General features: G+C 32.3%; 1 protein-coding gene across 3 annotated transcripts in view; it reads right to left on the bottom strand.

Moving 5' to 3' along the window:
- Dmd (dystrophin) overlaps positions 1-18589 on the bottom strand; it is a 2094227-nt gene that overhangs the window by 1897158 nt on the left and 178480 nt on the right. The window contains exon 1 of one of the 3 annotated variants that reach the window (XM_078034996.1): positions 1854-1923. The exons of 1 other annotated variant lie outside the window; for it this stretch is intronic. Coding sequence is in view for 1 of the 2 variants with exons in the window: in XM_078034982.1 (XP_077891108.1) it covers positions 1642-1660 (19 nt within the window). In the remaining variant the exon portion in view is untranslated. Of the gene's footprint in view, positions 1-1641; positions 1741-1853; positions 1924-18589 lie in introns of those variants that run through there. One more of the 3 variants, XM_078034982.1, reaches the window with a different exon arrangement.

Raw genomic sequence — 18589 nt, 5'->3', positions numbered from 1 at the left:
GAGTTTGCGTGAAGAATAAATGAGAAAACTTATGGCATAGGGCTTTGAGGAAAACAGTTTTAAAATAAATAAATAAAGAACTATATAAGCATAATTTATTAAGTAGGCCAACAATTGTTTTTAACTTATTTTTCTGTCTATTTCCTCCTTGGTTTGTACATACATTTGGAGATAATCTCAGCAATGTCAGCAAGCTTGGTGGCATAGTTCAAGCTGTGAGGGTTCAATAAATAGGTCGGTAAACATTGCAAATCAACACAGCTTTTGATGAAATGTCAAGCAAGACAGAGCTTAGCTATATTCAGCTCAGCTTGAACTCATAAACCATTAACTGGCCTCTGTACTTCCAGAACAATCTGTCTGATAAATAAAACACAAATATAAAAATTTAAAAAAAACTTTAGAATGAGATTAGTAAAAGGCAATCTATAAGTGAGAAATGGCAACCACTTAGTCCAGAGGAAATGAGAGACAAGACTTATAAAATGGGTAACTTTTCTTACAAATCAAGTTATGGGGAATCTTGACATCTAAATAGGTTTTATTTTTAACTTTACACTGCCTTTCCCTCTACTAGATGTTTTATAATTTAAATAGGCATATTTTACCTCAACTCTTTTAGCTCATCCTCCCTTTAAAACAATACCAAAAAAACCCCCTAACATTTCACAATGATAGAAAATAGGAAAAACTTGCCTAAATCAGAATCTACTTGAATTTTAACAAAAGTATTACAATTTTGAAATAAATGTACTTAGTATATATAGATTGTATGTTTATATGTACTAACAAAAAATCAATGTTAATTTAGAGTTTTAGGATATCCTATAATAAAAAATACAAAAATAACATGATTAATCACTATACCTCTTTACTTTATTTAAAAGCTATCATTTAACAAAGAATGTTTAGACTTTAAAACTATTCTAAAACCTAATTCAGATAATTAGGCAACCTGGAATATGCCTGTAATATGTGGCCCAGTTTGTTTCTTAATAAGTTGTGCTTGTCTGAACATGTCTAAATTACTATTTACAACAATATTATTTTCCTTTACTTTGGAAAAAAATTGTAACCTGCATATGTGTGTGTTTGTGTGTGTATATATATACACACATAAACATATATATGTTTATGTAGATATATATGTATCCATTTGTATACATATATATAAAACAGGTTTTTCTATCCATAAGAGAAAAACTCCTCACTTTAGTTTTCTAATGAGTTTATGGATATATTCCATGTCCTTAGAAATTTACTTTGAAGAATATTATTTTTATTGACTAAGGTCTTGATCATCAATTTTTAAAATATCTTCCTATAAGAAACAATTTTCGATTCCTAAAGACAAAGTTCATAAAAGCCATAACCCAAAAAGGAGAATTTGTGTTCCTTCTCTTATCACTGATTAATATTATCCTATAGGTCATTGATGTCAAACCCCTTCCCTTCCTTCCTAATAATAAAAGCCCAAATTTAACTTTTAGAGAAAGACTTATGGAAAAGGAGCAATTTAAATATATCCTAGAGGTTGCAAATTGACCAAAAGAGTCACCTTTAGGGAAGCCTGCTTCCGAATGCTTGTGGCATTTATCATTCTTCTGAATGGCTGTTGCATTATCTGCAGCTTTTACTCACCAGATGAGACCTCAGACATTTCAAATTCTGCGGAGGCTGGCTACACCTTCATAGGAAAGCTTTTTGCTGATTTCCCTGTTGGTACTTTTCTCTTACACATTCTATGGGGTATGATAAACCTGGAGGTAGAGTCATAGCCTAGCACAGATAAAGCAGGTACATAATCTTTGACCAGCCTCACAAAAGCAGACAAACACACAATCTTTTTGCACCTGTTTCTTCCACTCTGGTTGCTGTGAATAGTGAGGTGTTCTTCACAGATTCAGCTTCACAGAGAGCATTTTGCAAACACTCCCCTCTCACAGCAATGGTTTCTTCCCTCACAGGCTCAATCTACCTGATTACGTTCCCTTCTAATCAGTAACCTCAGTTCCTCTAGTAATAACTGTGCCGTCTGCTTTATATAGGATTTCTCTGAGACTGAAGCATAACTGGAGAGGAGAATTACAGGAGCTGATTATTATAAGGACACCTGTATTTTTGTCTAGTCTTCATGTGAACTCGATGGTGCACTTATTTATGCAAACTGATTATAGTGAAAGAGAAGCAGAGAAGAGGAAGCACAAAGAAAAAACTGGACCCATGAAGTTGTACACCTGTGTAATGTAGGAGAAAAAAAAAACTCTAAAAATATCCAGCACAGCACCAAATATATTTGAACTTCCTATGAAAATATAAAAAGTGCTTGATATTCAAATATCTTCCTCCAGATATACCTCTGAAAATCTATTCTAAAATCTGAAATACAATGTGAACTACAATGCAAAAGTTAATTCTTAAAGCAAATGAAGATTATTTAAGATTGAAGCCTAAATCCATCCATATAAACCCTATTTTTTTTAAAGAAAAGGAATAATCTGTGTAACTTACTTAAAATTATTTTGAAGTTAAACCTTGAATCATGATTCTTTAAAATACAGAATTGTGCCAAGCTTGTGTAATGACTGTTTACCCAGAGCATAAGATTGAAGTGGATTTTCAGATTAAAAATAAAACTCTTAAGTATGTCAATCCCTATCTGATCAAAGCATACAAACTAAATTTTTTCCAGTGCTTCATTAACGATATCCCCAAGTAGAGCTGTCATTCTCTCTGTTTTCCTTAAAGAACAAGTTGTTAAAGTGATTGAAGTCCATATAAAGAATCTTGGAGTTATAGAGTTGTCTTTTTCATCTTGGTAGACTCAGTGCCTGACACTGGACTTGGCAAAAAGTAAGTGCTCAATATTTATTTATTCAATGCAACAAAAATCATACAATACAAAATGTCATTATCATCGCCATTGATATTAAAAAAACAAGTTCAGTATTCATTTAATTTTATATAAACCATAGTTTTCTACAGTTTCTAAAGTACTTTAAATCAGATTGTTCTCTTTAATACACACTATTTGGGAATTATAAACATATCCTCAGCTGGAAGTAAGCTAAAATGTGTCTTACTTTTTTTTTCCTTTCTGCTTTTCCTACTCTCAACTTCCAGATGCAGAAATTTCATTTGGAGAGAACAGGAGATTTTGGTAGGGAAAAGCTCATTAATCTTACCATATCCCCCTGCCTACAAAGAGTACTGCATTCAAATTACAGAAGAACTAAAGAAACCTTGTAGCATGAGTATATAATTAGCAGTGCTGCTAAGTGAATGGAAATGGAGGTTGCCTAACTTAATTAACTGTAATCATTACTCATTGTCATCCTGCTTAGAAAGATTAGTTGAGGGTATTTCTTATGTGGTATTACATTAGGCATTTCTATTTCTCCCTTAAATGTATAAATGATTATAATGCAAAGAAAGAATGATCATGCTCTTTCAATCAGATATAAACTTTTCTAAATTAAGTTCTATGTCTTAATTTAGAGAACAGAACAGGAATAAGAAAACATTTTGTGAGTCTAAAGTTAGAGAAACTAAGAAAAAATAGATAATTACAAAAGTTAGTTGCTTGAAGAGAAAAATAAAGAAACCTTGCATATGAGTTTCTGTAAAAATAGTAACTTTTTTTTCTGGGAGGAGGGAAATAACAGATAGTGATCTAAGAGGGATATTTAAAAATAACGAATTCTGAAAAGTGTCAATGTCTGATTAAGTTGATCACAAATTGCATAACAATGCAAGGCGATCATCATACCTTCAAGGATATCATGGATAAGGGCTGCTTTCCAATAACTTATACTTTTAGTTGAAGATACTTCTATATGGGAAGCATTTATTCTTTTGAATTAATGCAAATCATCTTGAATTGATAACTAATAAAGCCTTCATTAATTCAAATAGAACAGGAAACTTTATACTGGCTGTTACTTTCAGGGCTTGATTTCAATATCCAAAAAGGTCCATAGCAGCTCTATATCCTAAGAGGGATTTGGCAATTAGTGAGGATCTTCACTGTTTTAGGAAATGAGCTAAGAGTTCCAGGTATATTGTATTATAAGAATCTTCCCAGCAAACCTGTAATATTGACATTCTTATCATTATATCCATTAAACAGAGTAAGAGATTGCAGCTCAAAGAGATTTTCCAAAATGATCAATAATAAGAATTGTCTATGAATCCAGCTTTACCTACCCCCCTGGAACAATGTATCTCAAAAGATAATGTACATACAAATTAGGGTATTTGATTTGTGTATTTGGGTTAAAAAATGGATTCTAGGCTGGGCACAGTGGCATACACCTTTAATCCCAGCAGCTGGGGAGGCTGAGACAGGAGGATTGCTAGTTCAAAGCCAGCCTCAGCAAAGTGAGGCACTAAGCAACTTGGTGATATCCTGTCTCTAAGTAAAATACAAAATAGGGCTGGGGATGTGGCTTAGTGGTCGAGAACTCCTTAGTTAATCCCCTGACACTCCCCCAGAAAATGGATTCTAATTCAATGATTTTAGGGAGAATCTGAGATTCTTTATTTTGGACAAGCTCCCTGGTCTTCCTGTTACTGATCTTTAGATAAGACACTGGGTGACCAAACCCTAGACCAGTGGTTCTCAAACTTTGCTGATATTAGAATCATTTGGGGAATTTTAAAAAATTCAAGTGCCCAAGTAGAACTTCATATCAATGAGATCAGAATCTATATGTGTGAGATTCAAGCAATTCTAATGTACAACCACATTCAAGAATCAGTACCCATAGATTTCTTGTTCTCACATTAGGTGTGCATCAGAATCAACTGAACAGCTAATAAGAAACACAGAGACCTTCATTCATTAATGCTCAGATAGGATTTAAGCCTTGGTTTATTTATCTAGCTCTCCTGTTTTTCTGGTACCCGATGATGTTAGAGAATCATTCCCTATACCATGCTCTTTCAAATCAATCAGAACAATCCCTGAAGATAACATTACTATTAAGGAAACAGAGCTGTGGGTAGGGACTTGTTTTTATGTACATGCTCAAGGTTCTTAGGTTTGATAGGACATCGTTCAAATTAACTATCCCTGTGTTTCTCAAACCAGCACATCCTCTGTCACAATCCTTTTCCAAAATCTCTTTTGTGATTATTTATGTTTTTATCATACACTCCAGCTAACTGTTGTTTTCTTTTCCTTATTGTAGTATGTTGCATATTAAATCTATTAGTTTATTAGTACTTCAGTGGAAACTATTAGTATCATGTGACATTTTCTATATGCCCAGAGTAGCCATATAATTGAAAGTAATAAATTTTGAAAATAACATAGTGGAAGTTGAAATGAATGCAAAAAAAATTCCTTAAGTTCCATAGCATAACTGCAGCACAATATGTCACCCTGTAGTTAAAACCTACTTCACAAATGATACTCAATTTCTTTTCAAGGGTTTATGAAGATGAGGAGGATCATTTTGACTAGTGACACATTTGGCTTCAGGGAAGTTTTTGCATGACTGCTATCAGATTATATCTCCTTAAACATTGTTGGCAGTGAAGATGTGAGCATGATATACATGTAATTATCGGGGTCCAAATTTTATTTCCTTATAGCTCCTAAAAACACATATTTGGAGGAAATGGTTTTGAATATTTCCCTTAGCATTATTTATATTGTCCAATTATTCATTTCAATAAGTGCAGCTATGGAAAGTGCTTATGGTTCTAGATATAGTACCTTGCACAAAAGTGTTTGAACAAGTGTGTGTGTGTGGGGGGGTAAAATTTAACTAACACTCCTCATCTCATCCTTGTCACATTGTCATAAGACAGAGCCAAACTGGAAAGCATGCTTTCTTTAAAAATTGGTCTTCTATGGGCTTCAGGGCAGAAGAATGTCCCTTTATCTAATTTTCAGAGTACCATATAAGCTAGCAGCAGTCCCGGAATCAGCAAGGTATAGTGGAGGAGGTTTAGGGTTTACATCAGAAGGCATTAGAAACTAATTTTATGATATAGTGCAAATTATTTAAACTTCTAGCATTATCAGGCCTTCTATCTATAAAATAGAATAGTAACAAGCCATATACCTTCAAAGCTCAGGCTCAGGAGTCAAAGTAAATCACATAGGGCTTGAATTCCAATTCTGCAATATACTAGTGGTATAAAATTGACATGTCATTTTAACCATATTTCATTCTCTGTAAAATGAGGATGATGTTAATTCCGACTCCCTAAGGCTATTGTTTGGATCAGCTGCATGGTGTTTAATACAGTGCATGATACAGATTTGGTGCTAAATATATAGTAGCTACTATTTATCAACAACAACAATAAGATTATAATAACTCACACTTCCCAAGGCCTTAAAGGAAATGAAATCAAGTAATGCATAAGAAATAAGCCTTTGAACTAAAAAACACCATAATGGTGTTAAAGATGGATTTTCTTCCTATTAGTATATATGTTTACCATATCTTGATTTTAAGAAACAGCAGTGATGATATAGCAAGGATAGAGCTACCAAAGATCCAGCTACAATACTTGTTCTGAGAGGTTAGGCTCCTGTGGAGAGTTGGAGTCAAACTCTATGCCTATATATGGTAGCACAAACCTAAATACACAATACATCAGGGAACAATGTGGACTGTGAATGTACAGATCTAAAACTAGAACTTCAATAACCTAGAGATGTGCTGAATAAATTGGAAGTAATCCCATTAAATCTTTGTCTCTAGAGTTATTATTCCCAATAATCACATTTTTAAAAACTGCTATCTTGAAAATTGTGTTTCCCGAAGCCACCTCCGAGTAGCAGTAAGCTACCAGTCTCCTATTACAAAAAGAAAAATGAGACCATCCTATAAACACATTATCCAATACAGTGCCTGAAAGTGCAAGCTGGGAGACATTATTGCTCAATGGAAGTCAATTTAAAATAAGAGGTTACAGAGCTTTCTCTACAAGAGTAAAGGATCCCAGGCATAATTGTTCTGCAGTAACCTTGGAAAGGTATACTTTTGTACAAACTGTGTTATGATTTTGGCCTGTCTCCTAGGGAGGAACTTTAGTTTCAGTCATTAAGTTTATGAAAGCCAAGTTCTTTGTAGTTTTTCAGCCAGCATCTTTACATTTTCTGTGATCACATAACTATGGTGAGTATTGTCTATGTTTACTTATGATTTTAAACACAATTTTTTCATGGCCCATTTATTGCTGAATATTGTTCTCTTATAGAATTATAGCAATTCTGAAGTTAACAGCAGAGAATAATGCAATCAGTATTATGTGTATATTTGCTTTCAGAAGTCGAGCAGGATGAAAATCTATCTAGTTCTTTATTGTGAATGATTGTTAATTTTTATACCTAATGACAAAAGAATCACTTTAGAATCAAATTCCCTATAGGAAACTTTTGCACAGGTATCTCTCCACATGGAATATCACCAAGTGCTAACTTTTGATATAAATGTGAACTTCAGACAACTTGGGAGCTATTATTTTACTCAGCCTCCTTCCTCAAACAGAGCTCAGAACTGCCCTCCCTTAACTTTAAGCTTTTCTCAATGAACTGAGTAATGGAATCTTGAGGGATACCTTTAAATCCAGCAGCAGAAGCGAAAACCTTCCCCACTGATAAGTAAAAGGATATTTCTGGCAACAAAACCTATCAACTATAGGAGGTATGTATCTAACTCACTCAGCCTTCAATTAAATGCTAGCCAGTAACCCCTGAAGGCAACAAGGACTTAGAGTGAAATAAAAAAGTCCACAGACGTACTGCAGAAGATCCAGTCACAGAGAATAGCAGGTTTAACAACTGATTCTGAGATTATCTGAAAATATCCTAGAACATTTAAAGCTTCATGGTGATCACAGTTAAAAATAATATACTACATATTCCAAATTCACTAAAAGAATAGATTTTTAAAAATTATCTCCACAAAAAATAATAAGTTGGTGAAACTAAGGATCTATTAATTAGCTTGACTGAACATTTCAGCAATGCATACATAGATCAAAATATCACATTGTAGCCCATAAATGTGAACAATTATTTTTTGCCAATTAAAAATAAATAATTTATTTTTTAAACGTTTAATAATCCCAAGATGTAAGAGAAACTATTTGACAAGTCCATTCATTTATATCTGAGACTGTAAGGAAACAGAAGTGATTTATCCACTTAAAATTTTTATTTGGTTAATGGCATATCCATATACTACATCATCTATGCAAAGACAATACATAATATATGGTATTTAGTATAATAAAATCCCTAGAAATGACAAAATGGATTCAGGAGGTGCATTCCTGTTCTCTACAAATTCTTATATGTCTGTAATGATGCCATATATATCTTCTTAAAACACTAATTTTCTGATGACACCTACACTGTTTCTCATAGCCATAACTCTTGGTAGGATAGTTTCCAACCATTGTGCAAATTTTATCATCTATCTTTTGTTCTTCAACATACTACAGTGGCTTCCACTGAAAAATACTTTTTCATGTGATTCTTTTTCCATTAGATTATAATACATGTGGAAATAGAAAGAATTACTTTACAGCTATCTATTACTTAGTCCTTCCTAGCTCTGTTCCTATAACAGTTATCACATACCAAATATTAACTTTATGTTTCATATTGATATGACCCTACTGATATCCAAATGAATGCTAAAGTCACCAAAAACTTGTAAAGTAGGGTAGATAATTTACATAGTGAAAAATCAGAAGAAAACTAAACATCCATCAAATATGAATTAAATAATTCCAGAATGATCAATTAGTATATTTATAGGCAGTGAATAAAAATTTCATTATTATTTCAGACTATTTAAGTATTTGGAAAAATATATATTAAGTGAATTAGGTAGCTTTCAAAATTATATGTATGATACTAAAATAAGACATCATTCTTCATGACTAAAATCAGCTCTGGAATCTGAGTGCCTGGTTTAGAATTCTGGCTCTATTTCATATTGGCACATAACCCAGATCAAGTTATTGTATCTTGTTATTGCACCAATTTCCTCATTTTATAAATGCTATAATAATAATACTTATATCATAAATTGTTGTGAGGCATAAATGGATGATATTTAACATATAACATAACTGAAATATTTCCTGGTACATACCAAGGGCTCAAAAACTGTTAGCCATCATTGTACAGTTTTCAAAAGGGATGTGTGTAGTAGACATATAACATTAGTTATTCGGAAACAGCAAAATTATGGCAACTGTTTCTTTCATTGTGTGAGGGGTTTTATTTTTATTTTTGTTTTGCATTTTACTTTCGACAGTGAGTCTGCATTAGTTTGTATAATAAAAATCAGGATCTTGTTAAAATATACTAAATTTTTACTGAAGGTTATGCAGGTATGATGCATACATAAGTGAGGGAGTCATGATGAGAGGGCTTAGCTCAAGAACTAATGTCATCACAAGCAGATTGCCTGTAAAATAGTAGACATTCCTGTCCAATGATGCTGTATTTTATTAGTCCTATATTCTGTAACTTTGTGTACTACTCAATTTTATATGCTGAAGCCTAATCCTTAATTCCATAGTATTAAGAGGTGGGGCCTTTCAAAGGTGATTAAGTCATAAGGGTGGCATTCTCACGAATGGGATTAGTGGCTTTATAAAAAAATATGGAAGATTGTTCACTTGTTCTCTTCCACAAGTGAGGAGACAGCAAAAAGGGAATTGACATAGTCCTCACTTTCTTTCTCATCTGAGTAAGCTCAAGTAAAATAATTTTATTTATACATTTCATCAGAACATTTCTTTTTTAAAAAATATTTCTTTGATGAGCTACTTCCTTTTGCTGCTGGATTTTCAACTTTTCCATGGCAAAATTATACCTGTATGCCTCTTTATATTTATATGAGTGCCTGTATGTAGTAAGTACTCAATAATTACTTGATTAATAACATATTTCACAAAATAAGGTTAAAAGGAAATGATTATTGTCAAATTTGTTTGCCATGATCCAATAGAAACAGAAAACTGAAAAAGTACAGCCACAAGAAGAACAAAGTAATGAAGGGACAGAACATAATGAGATCAGATAGGATATTTTATCAACATTGATCATTTCTTTCCTTGTATAGAATCATTAATGAGTGTAGTACATTTACATTAAAAGTTTATTTCTAAAACATCACAATGAAAATAGTTAATATTATATTTCCTACATCATTAGTACAATTCTAAGTGGTTTTCATTTATTAGTTTCCTCTTCACAGCAACCCTATGAGGTAGGCATTATCATTCATTCTATTGCAGAGACAAAGAAACTCAGGAAAAGAGAGGATACGTGGCCTATCCAAGAGTACACAGAGAAAATAAGAGTTGGATTTCAAACCCAGTAAGCTTAGTTTTAATTATTCCCTTTTAACCATTATATTGTTTCCATTTGTGTATGCATTAACTGAATATTTATTAAAGTTTCTTGAGTTAGAATAAATATTCCCCCCACACACACACATTGGAGAATACATTGGAGAAGATTAATAATCTTTCCTTTCTTCTCTTTCTTTTCTTTTTATCCTAGAATGGATTATTGTCATTTCAAAGCCTCTCTGGTGAGCACTTTTCCCTCCCTTTTATAGCTAATTTTCAGCATTTTTACTGGTAATCATAACAGTTCCTCTTTACTTGCTGGCTTCTGGCATCGGTTTGTTGCTATTTCTTGTTCTTTGATGTTTCTCAATCCTAACTGTTCCCTTTCTCACCCCTGCCTTCTGCCACATTTATCCCTCTGCTATTATTTCTCTACCGTTTTGGAGGCTGACAACTAAAGGGACAGTATCATTCTTCAATGTGTTTCTCTGGCTTGCTCATGAAATCACCAGCAGCCTCTGTCACACATAAAATGTCTAGTCCAAGTTGGAAGATGAATAGCCATTAGGGAAGAACATACTTTGTATAAAGTGGAACCTTTGGACTCCCAGCTTCTTTTTGCTGCTATCAGATTTAAGGGATAGTGGTTCTGTTTGCCTTTTGAAAGGGCAGAACAAGAGCTTTATATATCATGTTTTTGCTATCACTTCTTAAAAGCTATTGCTCTGTATTAAAAATATCATGGGTATGTTCTTGAGTCAGCGGTCAATTCATTTAATTAATTAGGTCTTGGGATGGTGTCCTGAAGTGCTATTTAATGTCTATGAATTTCAAGTGGGTTTGCACAGCAAGCATGTTGCCAGTATATATGGTAAGTAGGTAATTTGCTTTTAATATTATGCAAGTTATTCTCAACATTTTAGATTGTTTTTATAAGGGACATTGTGAAGTCTGGTCTTTTGTCTTAAGTATAAGTTGAAAGGGAGAAAAATATAGTTTTCAAGCCTACTTTCTAGATTTTTCTAGGTAATGTAAAGATGTTCATGGGGAAGAAAATGTTGCTATTTTATATGGAATATTTTAGACATTAACATAGACATTATATTTTTACAGAAACACCCAGGATATACACAGGCTCTTGGATATTTTCATCATCTCAAACAATGACTACTATGGCCTTAGAAAAATCACTCCATTTTATGAGTCTCAGGGGGTTTTTGTCTATAAAATAAGGGGACTAATTTTTGTGGTTGCATCTCTATATCAATTTACTTATACAACACTATGCCTGAGAAACATACATTTATATAATTATTGGGATGAACACTCAGGACTCTACTCAATACATTTTCCTGACACAACCACTGTACTATACTTCTAATGGACACTTTCCCTGAGATAAATATGCTATCCTGCACACACTAATGGAAGAGACCCCCCAAAGGGCTTCTAACATGAATTAAGGAAATTTCATAAAAACAAACAAACAAACAAAAACCCTACAAAACTAGTTATGTATCTATGCCAAGTTCTGATTTCCTAGTGATACCCCCATCTGAAATTACTGAATTTTGTCTTTATATACATATACATGCAAATATTTCATATATTGGTAAATATATGTATATATATATACATGTTTATAAAGACATATATAAAACATCATATTTTCCTTATAAATGAAAATAATTATTAAGTATCATCCAATATTCACTATGTGCTGTGCGTATTTTAAGTGAAATTTATCTTTCTAACAAAGCTCCAAAGTAAGTACTATTATTGTCTTTACTTTCAAAGAGAGGTAGAAAGAGGCTAAGCAACTTGACCTAGGTCACAGCCATTAAATAACAGAATTCAGATTTGAACTCAATGATCAGCCTATCTTCAGGATTCAGGCATATAATTATCATTTATAATATGGCTGAGTTCATATTATAAAATGATTAACAGATGATTTCTTAAAAAGCTTGTTGGAATTAGGAATATAGCCCTACATCACAGAGTATAGCAAGTTTTAGTAGCCCAAAACTCAATTCTTCTTAGTAGCCACAGTATGAACTCTCTATTGGCCAAATGTTTTAAATGAGTGCTTACACATTTCCTTATATTATCTCCAAATATATGTATTATATGTTTTTACCAAAAGGATTGATTTCTGCACTAAAAATTTTTAAAAAATAATATGACAAATATAGAGAATAAATGGAGACTGGACACCACATGGCATTTTTAAAAGTAAAGTATCTGTTTTTCAGAAATCTACAAGGATTTCAATGATATTCATATGATTAGAGAGCTGAAATTGTGCAAAACTTTATAAGGAGAGTAGATAGAAATTCAGCAGAGGGTTTTCATAGTTTGCATGACACTGCTTTCACTTTCTTTGCAATTATCATCCAAGTAAAAATTTATAGGCTTAACAAACTCCATATACACCTAATTGCTCTCTAGGGTGGTAAAACAACCAAGCAGGGAATCTACCACATCAGTTCAGTAAGCTTCATTTAAATTGTGCATATAGACCCCAACAGTGACTCATTAGAACAAGAAATTCATTTGCTTTCTATGAAAACACAATACTTAACTACCCAATACTAGTACCTAAAATTCCATGTTGTGAATTCATATTTACACACACATGCACACACATTTTATAATAAGACCAAAACCATTTCAAACTGAAATGCCAAAATAATCTCTAAAGATAGCTTTGATAAGCAAAAATCTTGTCAGAAAATGGAAATTAAGTCCTTTAAGTAGGCTTAAAGGCCAGCTACTCAAATTTTATTTTAAATATTCAGAATTGCACTGATTTCAGGAGTGCCCATCATCCAATCTCATCTAGCACAACAAAAGAGATTTTGTGAGAAACAAACCAACAGAAAGACTTGTTGTTGTTGTTTTGTTGTTGTTGTTGTTGTTTGTTTGTTTGTTTTACTCTATAATTCACTAATTCTTGGTCTTCCCTTTCCCCTAACTACAGATGGGGCATCTAAACAGTTTATGGTACCTCCAAAAGAAATGAAAGTGGGAGGCTCTGTACTTCATAATGTGCTACCTTTTAAATACAAGATAAATGGAATTTTGTTAATCATAAAAATCAGTATAAATTCTATGTTGTATCCTTAGATATCTCAGGTACATTTAAGGCACTTCAATAAATATGGAGGTTGGGAAATATAAAAAGCAATGTTTATGTTACTAATTATCTTTCCACATTTCTTGTGCATATGCCAGACTTCCATGTTTGTCAGCTTGTAAATATTGTTGGAGGGAAGATATAGGGATGCCAACTTTTATAAAGAAAATAGAGTTAAATGCTCACTATCAAGAACAGTCATATAAAAGGAAATCATAATTTCCAAGTAATTCAGCTATGAAATAATTTAAAATGTAAATAGTGGGAATGTATATACATGATAGAAAGTCCCTTTTTATAGCACAAAATCCTCAAAACTTTGTAAATATTTCCCTGCATAATTTGAAAAATAGAGAAAGTAAACAATGATGATACAGAAAAAAATGTTAAAAAGAAGCAAGGAAATGCAACTTGATGTCAGAACAAATTAATATAACCCCCCCAAAAAAATCCAATATAAAAGATTTAGAATCTAAAAGAAATTTTGAAGTTATTAGCAATTTGTTTTCTACCAGATGAATTCTTCTTTGTTACCTTTCACATAGAATATATTTTAAAAATAATTTTAAGTGTATCTTGATTAATTTTAAGTAAATGAAGATATAATTCATATCCAAATCAATGATATGTACTATATTCAGATTTGTATAACTATTACGACTATCTAATATAAAAATTTTGTTAGTCCAAAACTGAAACCCTATACACATTAGCAATCACTTAATTCCCCACCTTCCTAGATCCTATTAATCTACTTTGTATCAATTTGCCTAATCTACAATTTTCATATAAATCTTATGAAATTATTTTTAAAATTTCATAAGTGAGGGCATTAACAAGTTAATATTAGAATATTAAATACATATGAGTGCTAACTCAGGGTCAACTGTCTTACAAAGCATTTTTCACACATTTAATCTTTATAATAAGTGTAGAGGGTAAGTACTACAGGTTAAATATATTTTGTACAACGTGCATGACATTAGAAGTGTTCAAGATTGAATATATGCATATACACACATATTCATATATAATTTTGGAATATTTGATATAAATAATGAGATGTCTTGAGGTTGGGACCCAACTCTAATCATGAAATTCATTTATGGTTTACAAATATCTTATAGACATAGCCTGAAGATAGTGCTATAAAATATTTGGAATTTTCTACTTGTAACATCATGTTAACACACAAAATACTTTGGATTTATAGTATTTCATATCTTGATTAGGTATGCTCAACCTATTTTACTATTCTTCTGTGTATATAAATGGAAAAACTGAAATAAATGAATTTAACAAATTTTCAAGAACACAGCCAGGCACTGTGACACACACCTGTAACCCCAGAAACTTGGGAGGCTGGGACAGGAAGATCCCAAATTCAAGGCCAACTTCAACAATTTTCTGTGTCTCAAAATCAGAAAATAAAAATAAAAAGGGCTAGTGATGTAGCTCAGAGGTAAAATGTCCCTGAGTTTAATCACCAGTACTGAAAAAAAATGCATAAGACTGCAAAGGTAAAAAGGTAAGAGTTGAAGCTCAAAATCATACCTTGCTCATAATCATACCAAGTCATAATTTGATATATTATATTTGTTATCATGTATCTTCCTGCTTTCACTTGAGTACAATTTTAGCAGTAGACTAATTTGTTTATAGCAGTCTCTACTAAGGTTATATTTGGACCTAGATAATTAAAATTCTAATTCCACCCAAAGAAACAGCCCTAGACTTACATGAGTAAGGAAACCAAGGAAGGAAAACAGAGTGATTTCATTGAACACAAATTAATATAACTTAAAATGTTCCTCTTATCTCTCACTTTTCCTTTATCTGTTATTTCCCTGGGTGTTTATTGTGATATACTGCTGTCACATATTAGAATCAGGAAAAGCAAGAGGGGGTTGCATTTTTACAATAATACAGAAATTCTAATAAAAAAGAATTATTTATATACATAGGTGTATCAAATTATGTATAAATAAATACTTGAATATTTGATATAGAATCAAATTTCTTAGGTTCACAGCAAAGTTTTACTGCTGATAAGAAAGATTTGTTCATCAGGAAGGTCCAGAATTGTAATTTGGCACATCCTCCCATTCAATAGCCCTGATAATATTTATAATTATAAATTGAATAAATTTTATTTGGTTAGTAAATATTTAAGCACATTTGCAAAAATTATGAAAGTACTAACTTAAGCACTTTTTTTGGAGGGGGTCTTCAAATTTACAACCAACAAATATGCAATTTTCTAAGTAGAATAACACACACCAGGGAGTAATATTTGAAATGACTATGAATTTTGCTCTCTGGATGTTCTTGGCCTTTGCTCATATGATTCACCACACCTTCTAGGCATGTAATTATCTCTTAACACCTCACACCTGTCATGCAGTATGCCATTCCTTAAATGAGAATTGGCCTCAAGTATCATTATATACTTCGATATTAATATTTTTAATAGAAGAATCAACCAGTAATTTCTGGTGGGCAAAAGGTACAACTTTTACAATTTAAAGTATATTTTACTTTTTCCAATGAAACCCAATTGTTTTATTATATTCGTAACTAGAATGATACTTTAAGATCATTTAACTTCCATAATTAAATTGCAAAAGTTGAAATATAGGGAACTTAAAATTCAACCTAAATTGCAAAGCTGTATTTTAAAAGTTTGCATTACATTTGTTTTACTGCATCTGCCAGAGAATGCACCACAAAATTCTGTATAGATATTGAGATGACTCTCTTCTCTAGAAAAGAAGAAGGAATGCAGCTATTCTTGGGCTTTCATTGGATTGATTACCATTTCAACTCTAAATGGATGTATGATAATTAGTGGGTGTGGAAAAACCAGTGCAGCTCAAGAAGCAATTGCCTTTACTGAGAAACAAAGTTTCAAAAGAAGCACAGTTAACACCAAAAGACAATTCAATCTTACACACCTCCCTATCATAGTTACAAATGGAACAGATGTGCTAAAAAGCCAAGGAGAAGGTGGTTAATATTTTTTAGGGTTCAAATATGAATAGATTCTCCAACACTTGACTTCTCATTTTCACAATGATTTTTGCAGTGTATAATCTACAAAGGCATCCAAATTTGGGAATTTTTTGTATTAGGAATTTAAAACTTCAAAATATAGTTAAATTAAATATAATAGAAGGGTTTTTCTTTTTTAAGTGTTTGTCTTTGAGTTGTAGTTTGGCACAATATCTTTATTTTTTAACGTGGTGCTGAGGATTGAACCCAGTGCCTCATACATGAGAGGCAAGCACTCTACCACTGAGCCACAACCCCAGCCCAGGAGGGATGGGTTTTATTCAAAAGCTAGAGAACAAACAAAATGAACATAAGTCTTAGTCATTAAAATAAATGCATTTATAGCTATGTCATGTTTATATGGATAACCATACATATGTGATATATTAAACCTTTATAATTTTAAAGTACAGTGGTCAGAAACACTAGCAATAATTAAAAATTAGGGGGATATGAAATAAAAATGGAATTATACTACAATCTATTTTAATAGTCCTCTATTTAACTGAATCATTGAATTAATTATACTATAATCTATTTTAAAATAGTCCTCCATTTAACTGAATCATTGAATTAACCCAAACTTTCAATTTCCTCTGTTATATCAACTGATAGATCAAGATGATCTGCTGAAAGATACTAACTAGACAGTGACCTTCTGTTAGAGTTCCTGTATTAAGGATAGCTACAAAAATTCTGGAAACTGCTCCATTTGAGAGGTGAAGTCTTTGTTTCCTTCCTTGAATTTGGGCAAGTACTGTGAATGCTTTCATTGATATAATGTGGTAGAAGAGATACTGTGCTGATTTCCAAGCCCAGGCTTTGTGATACTGAAGATTTACACTATGTGTCTTTTATTCGAGATTCACTTTATGGAACTGAGCTGCTGTGGGAGTTCAACAACTCTGAGTCTACCAAGATGGAGAGGTTATGTAAACATTGCAGTCAATATGTATAGCTGACTAATGTCTGCCAATTTTTTAAAATATTTTTTTAAGTTGCCAATGGACTTTATTTGTATATGGTGTTGAGAATCAAATCCAGTGCCTCACACATGCTAGACAAACACTCTACCACTGAGCCACAAAGCCAGCCCTGCAATTTTTTTTCCACCAAAGCACCATACATGTGAGTAGAACTATTTTGGATTCTGGTCAGCTCTTTTGCTAGTTGAATACCATGGAGTGATCACAGTGGATACTATGTAATGTGGAAAAGTCACACATGCCCAAATTCACAACCCACAAAATCATGAGATACAAAGGGTGCCTGCTGATTTAAATTGGGAATAAATTGTTACACAGAACAACAAAAGCAAATTGTGTGCAATATGTTATATGCATTTCTGAATATATCAAAATGAAAAAAATATGTACAAATATAATGCATAAAATTTTTAAAGAAGAATCAAATATGATCATTTGCCATTCCTGTTCATCTAGTGACATAATTATATATCATAAAATTAGATGAGTATAAAGAGATGTGTTTTGTTTAAAACCAGATAAAATCTGTGGAAATAACTCAGTAAAAGTAAACTGAAAAAAAAATGTCTTTGGGTGAAGGATATTATATAAATATTGAAGAAATATCCTTTCAGATCATTGTACAAATGCTTCTAACTTCTCCACAGAAACTAAAATGTACAAGTTTCTGATCTTTGCCCACAAAAATTTCCTTAATTTTGTGATTTTCTGCAACATTCTAACTTGTAATACTGGAGTCCTTATTGCTACTCCTTGAACATTCTGAACAAACTCCTCCTTGAGAAGCTTTGTTCTACTTGTTCCATCTACCTGGAACAATTATTCCTTCAGAAACCTAGTTGGCTTCGAGTCTCCTTTAAATCTCATCTGCTCAATGAAATCCATCCTAACATCTTATTTCATTCTACTTTCTGGGCCCTGGTTCTCTTACTCCCTTTCCCTGCTATTTTATTTTCCATAATACACATATCCTTCTAACACACAATATGATTTATTAATTTACCAGATTATTTATTATCATCCTGTTTGTGGGGAGTCAGAGGGTTTCTACTCTGAAGAAAACCACAAAAGAGGA

Source organism: Ictidomys tridecemlineatus, chromosome X (assembly GCF_052094955.1).
Source record: "Ictidomys tridecemlineatus isolate mIctTri1 chromosome X, mIctTri1.hap1, whole genome shotgun sequence".
Lineage (NCBI taxonomy): Eukaryota > Metazoa > Chordata > Mammalia > Rodentia > Sciuridae > Ictidomys > Ictidomys tridecemlineatus.
This window is presented reverse-complemented; position numbering and strand designations above follow the sequence as displayed.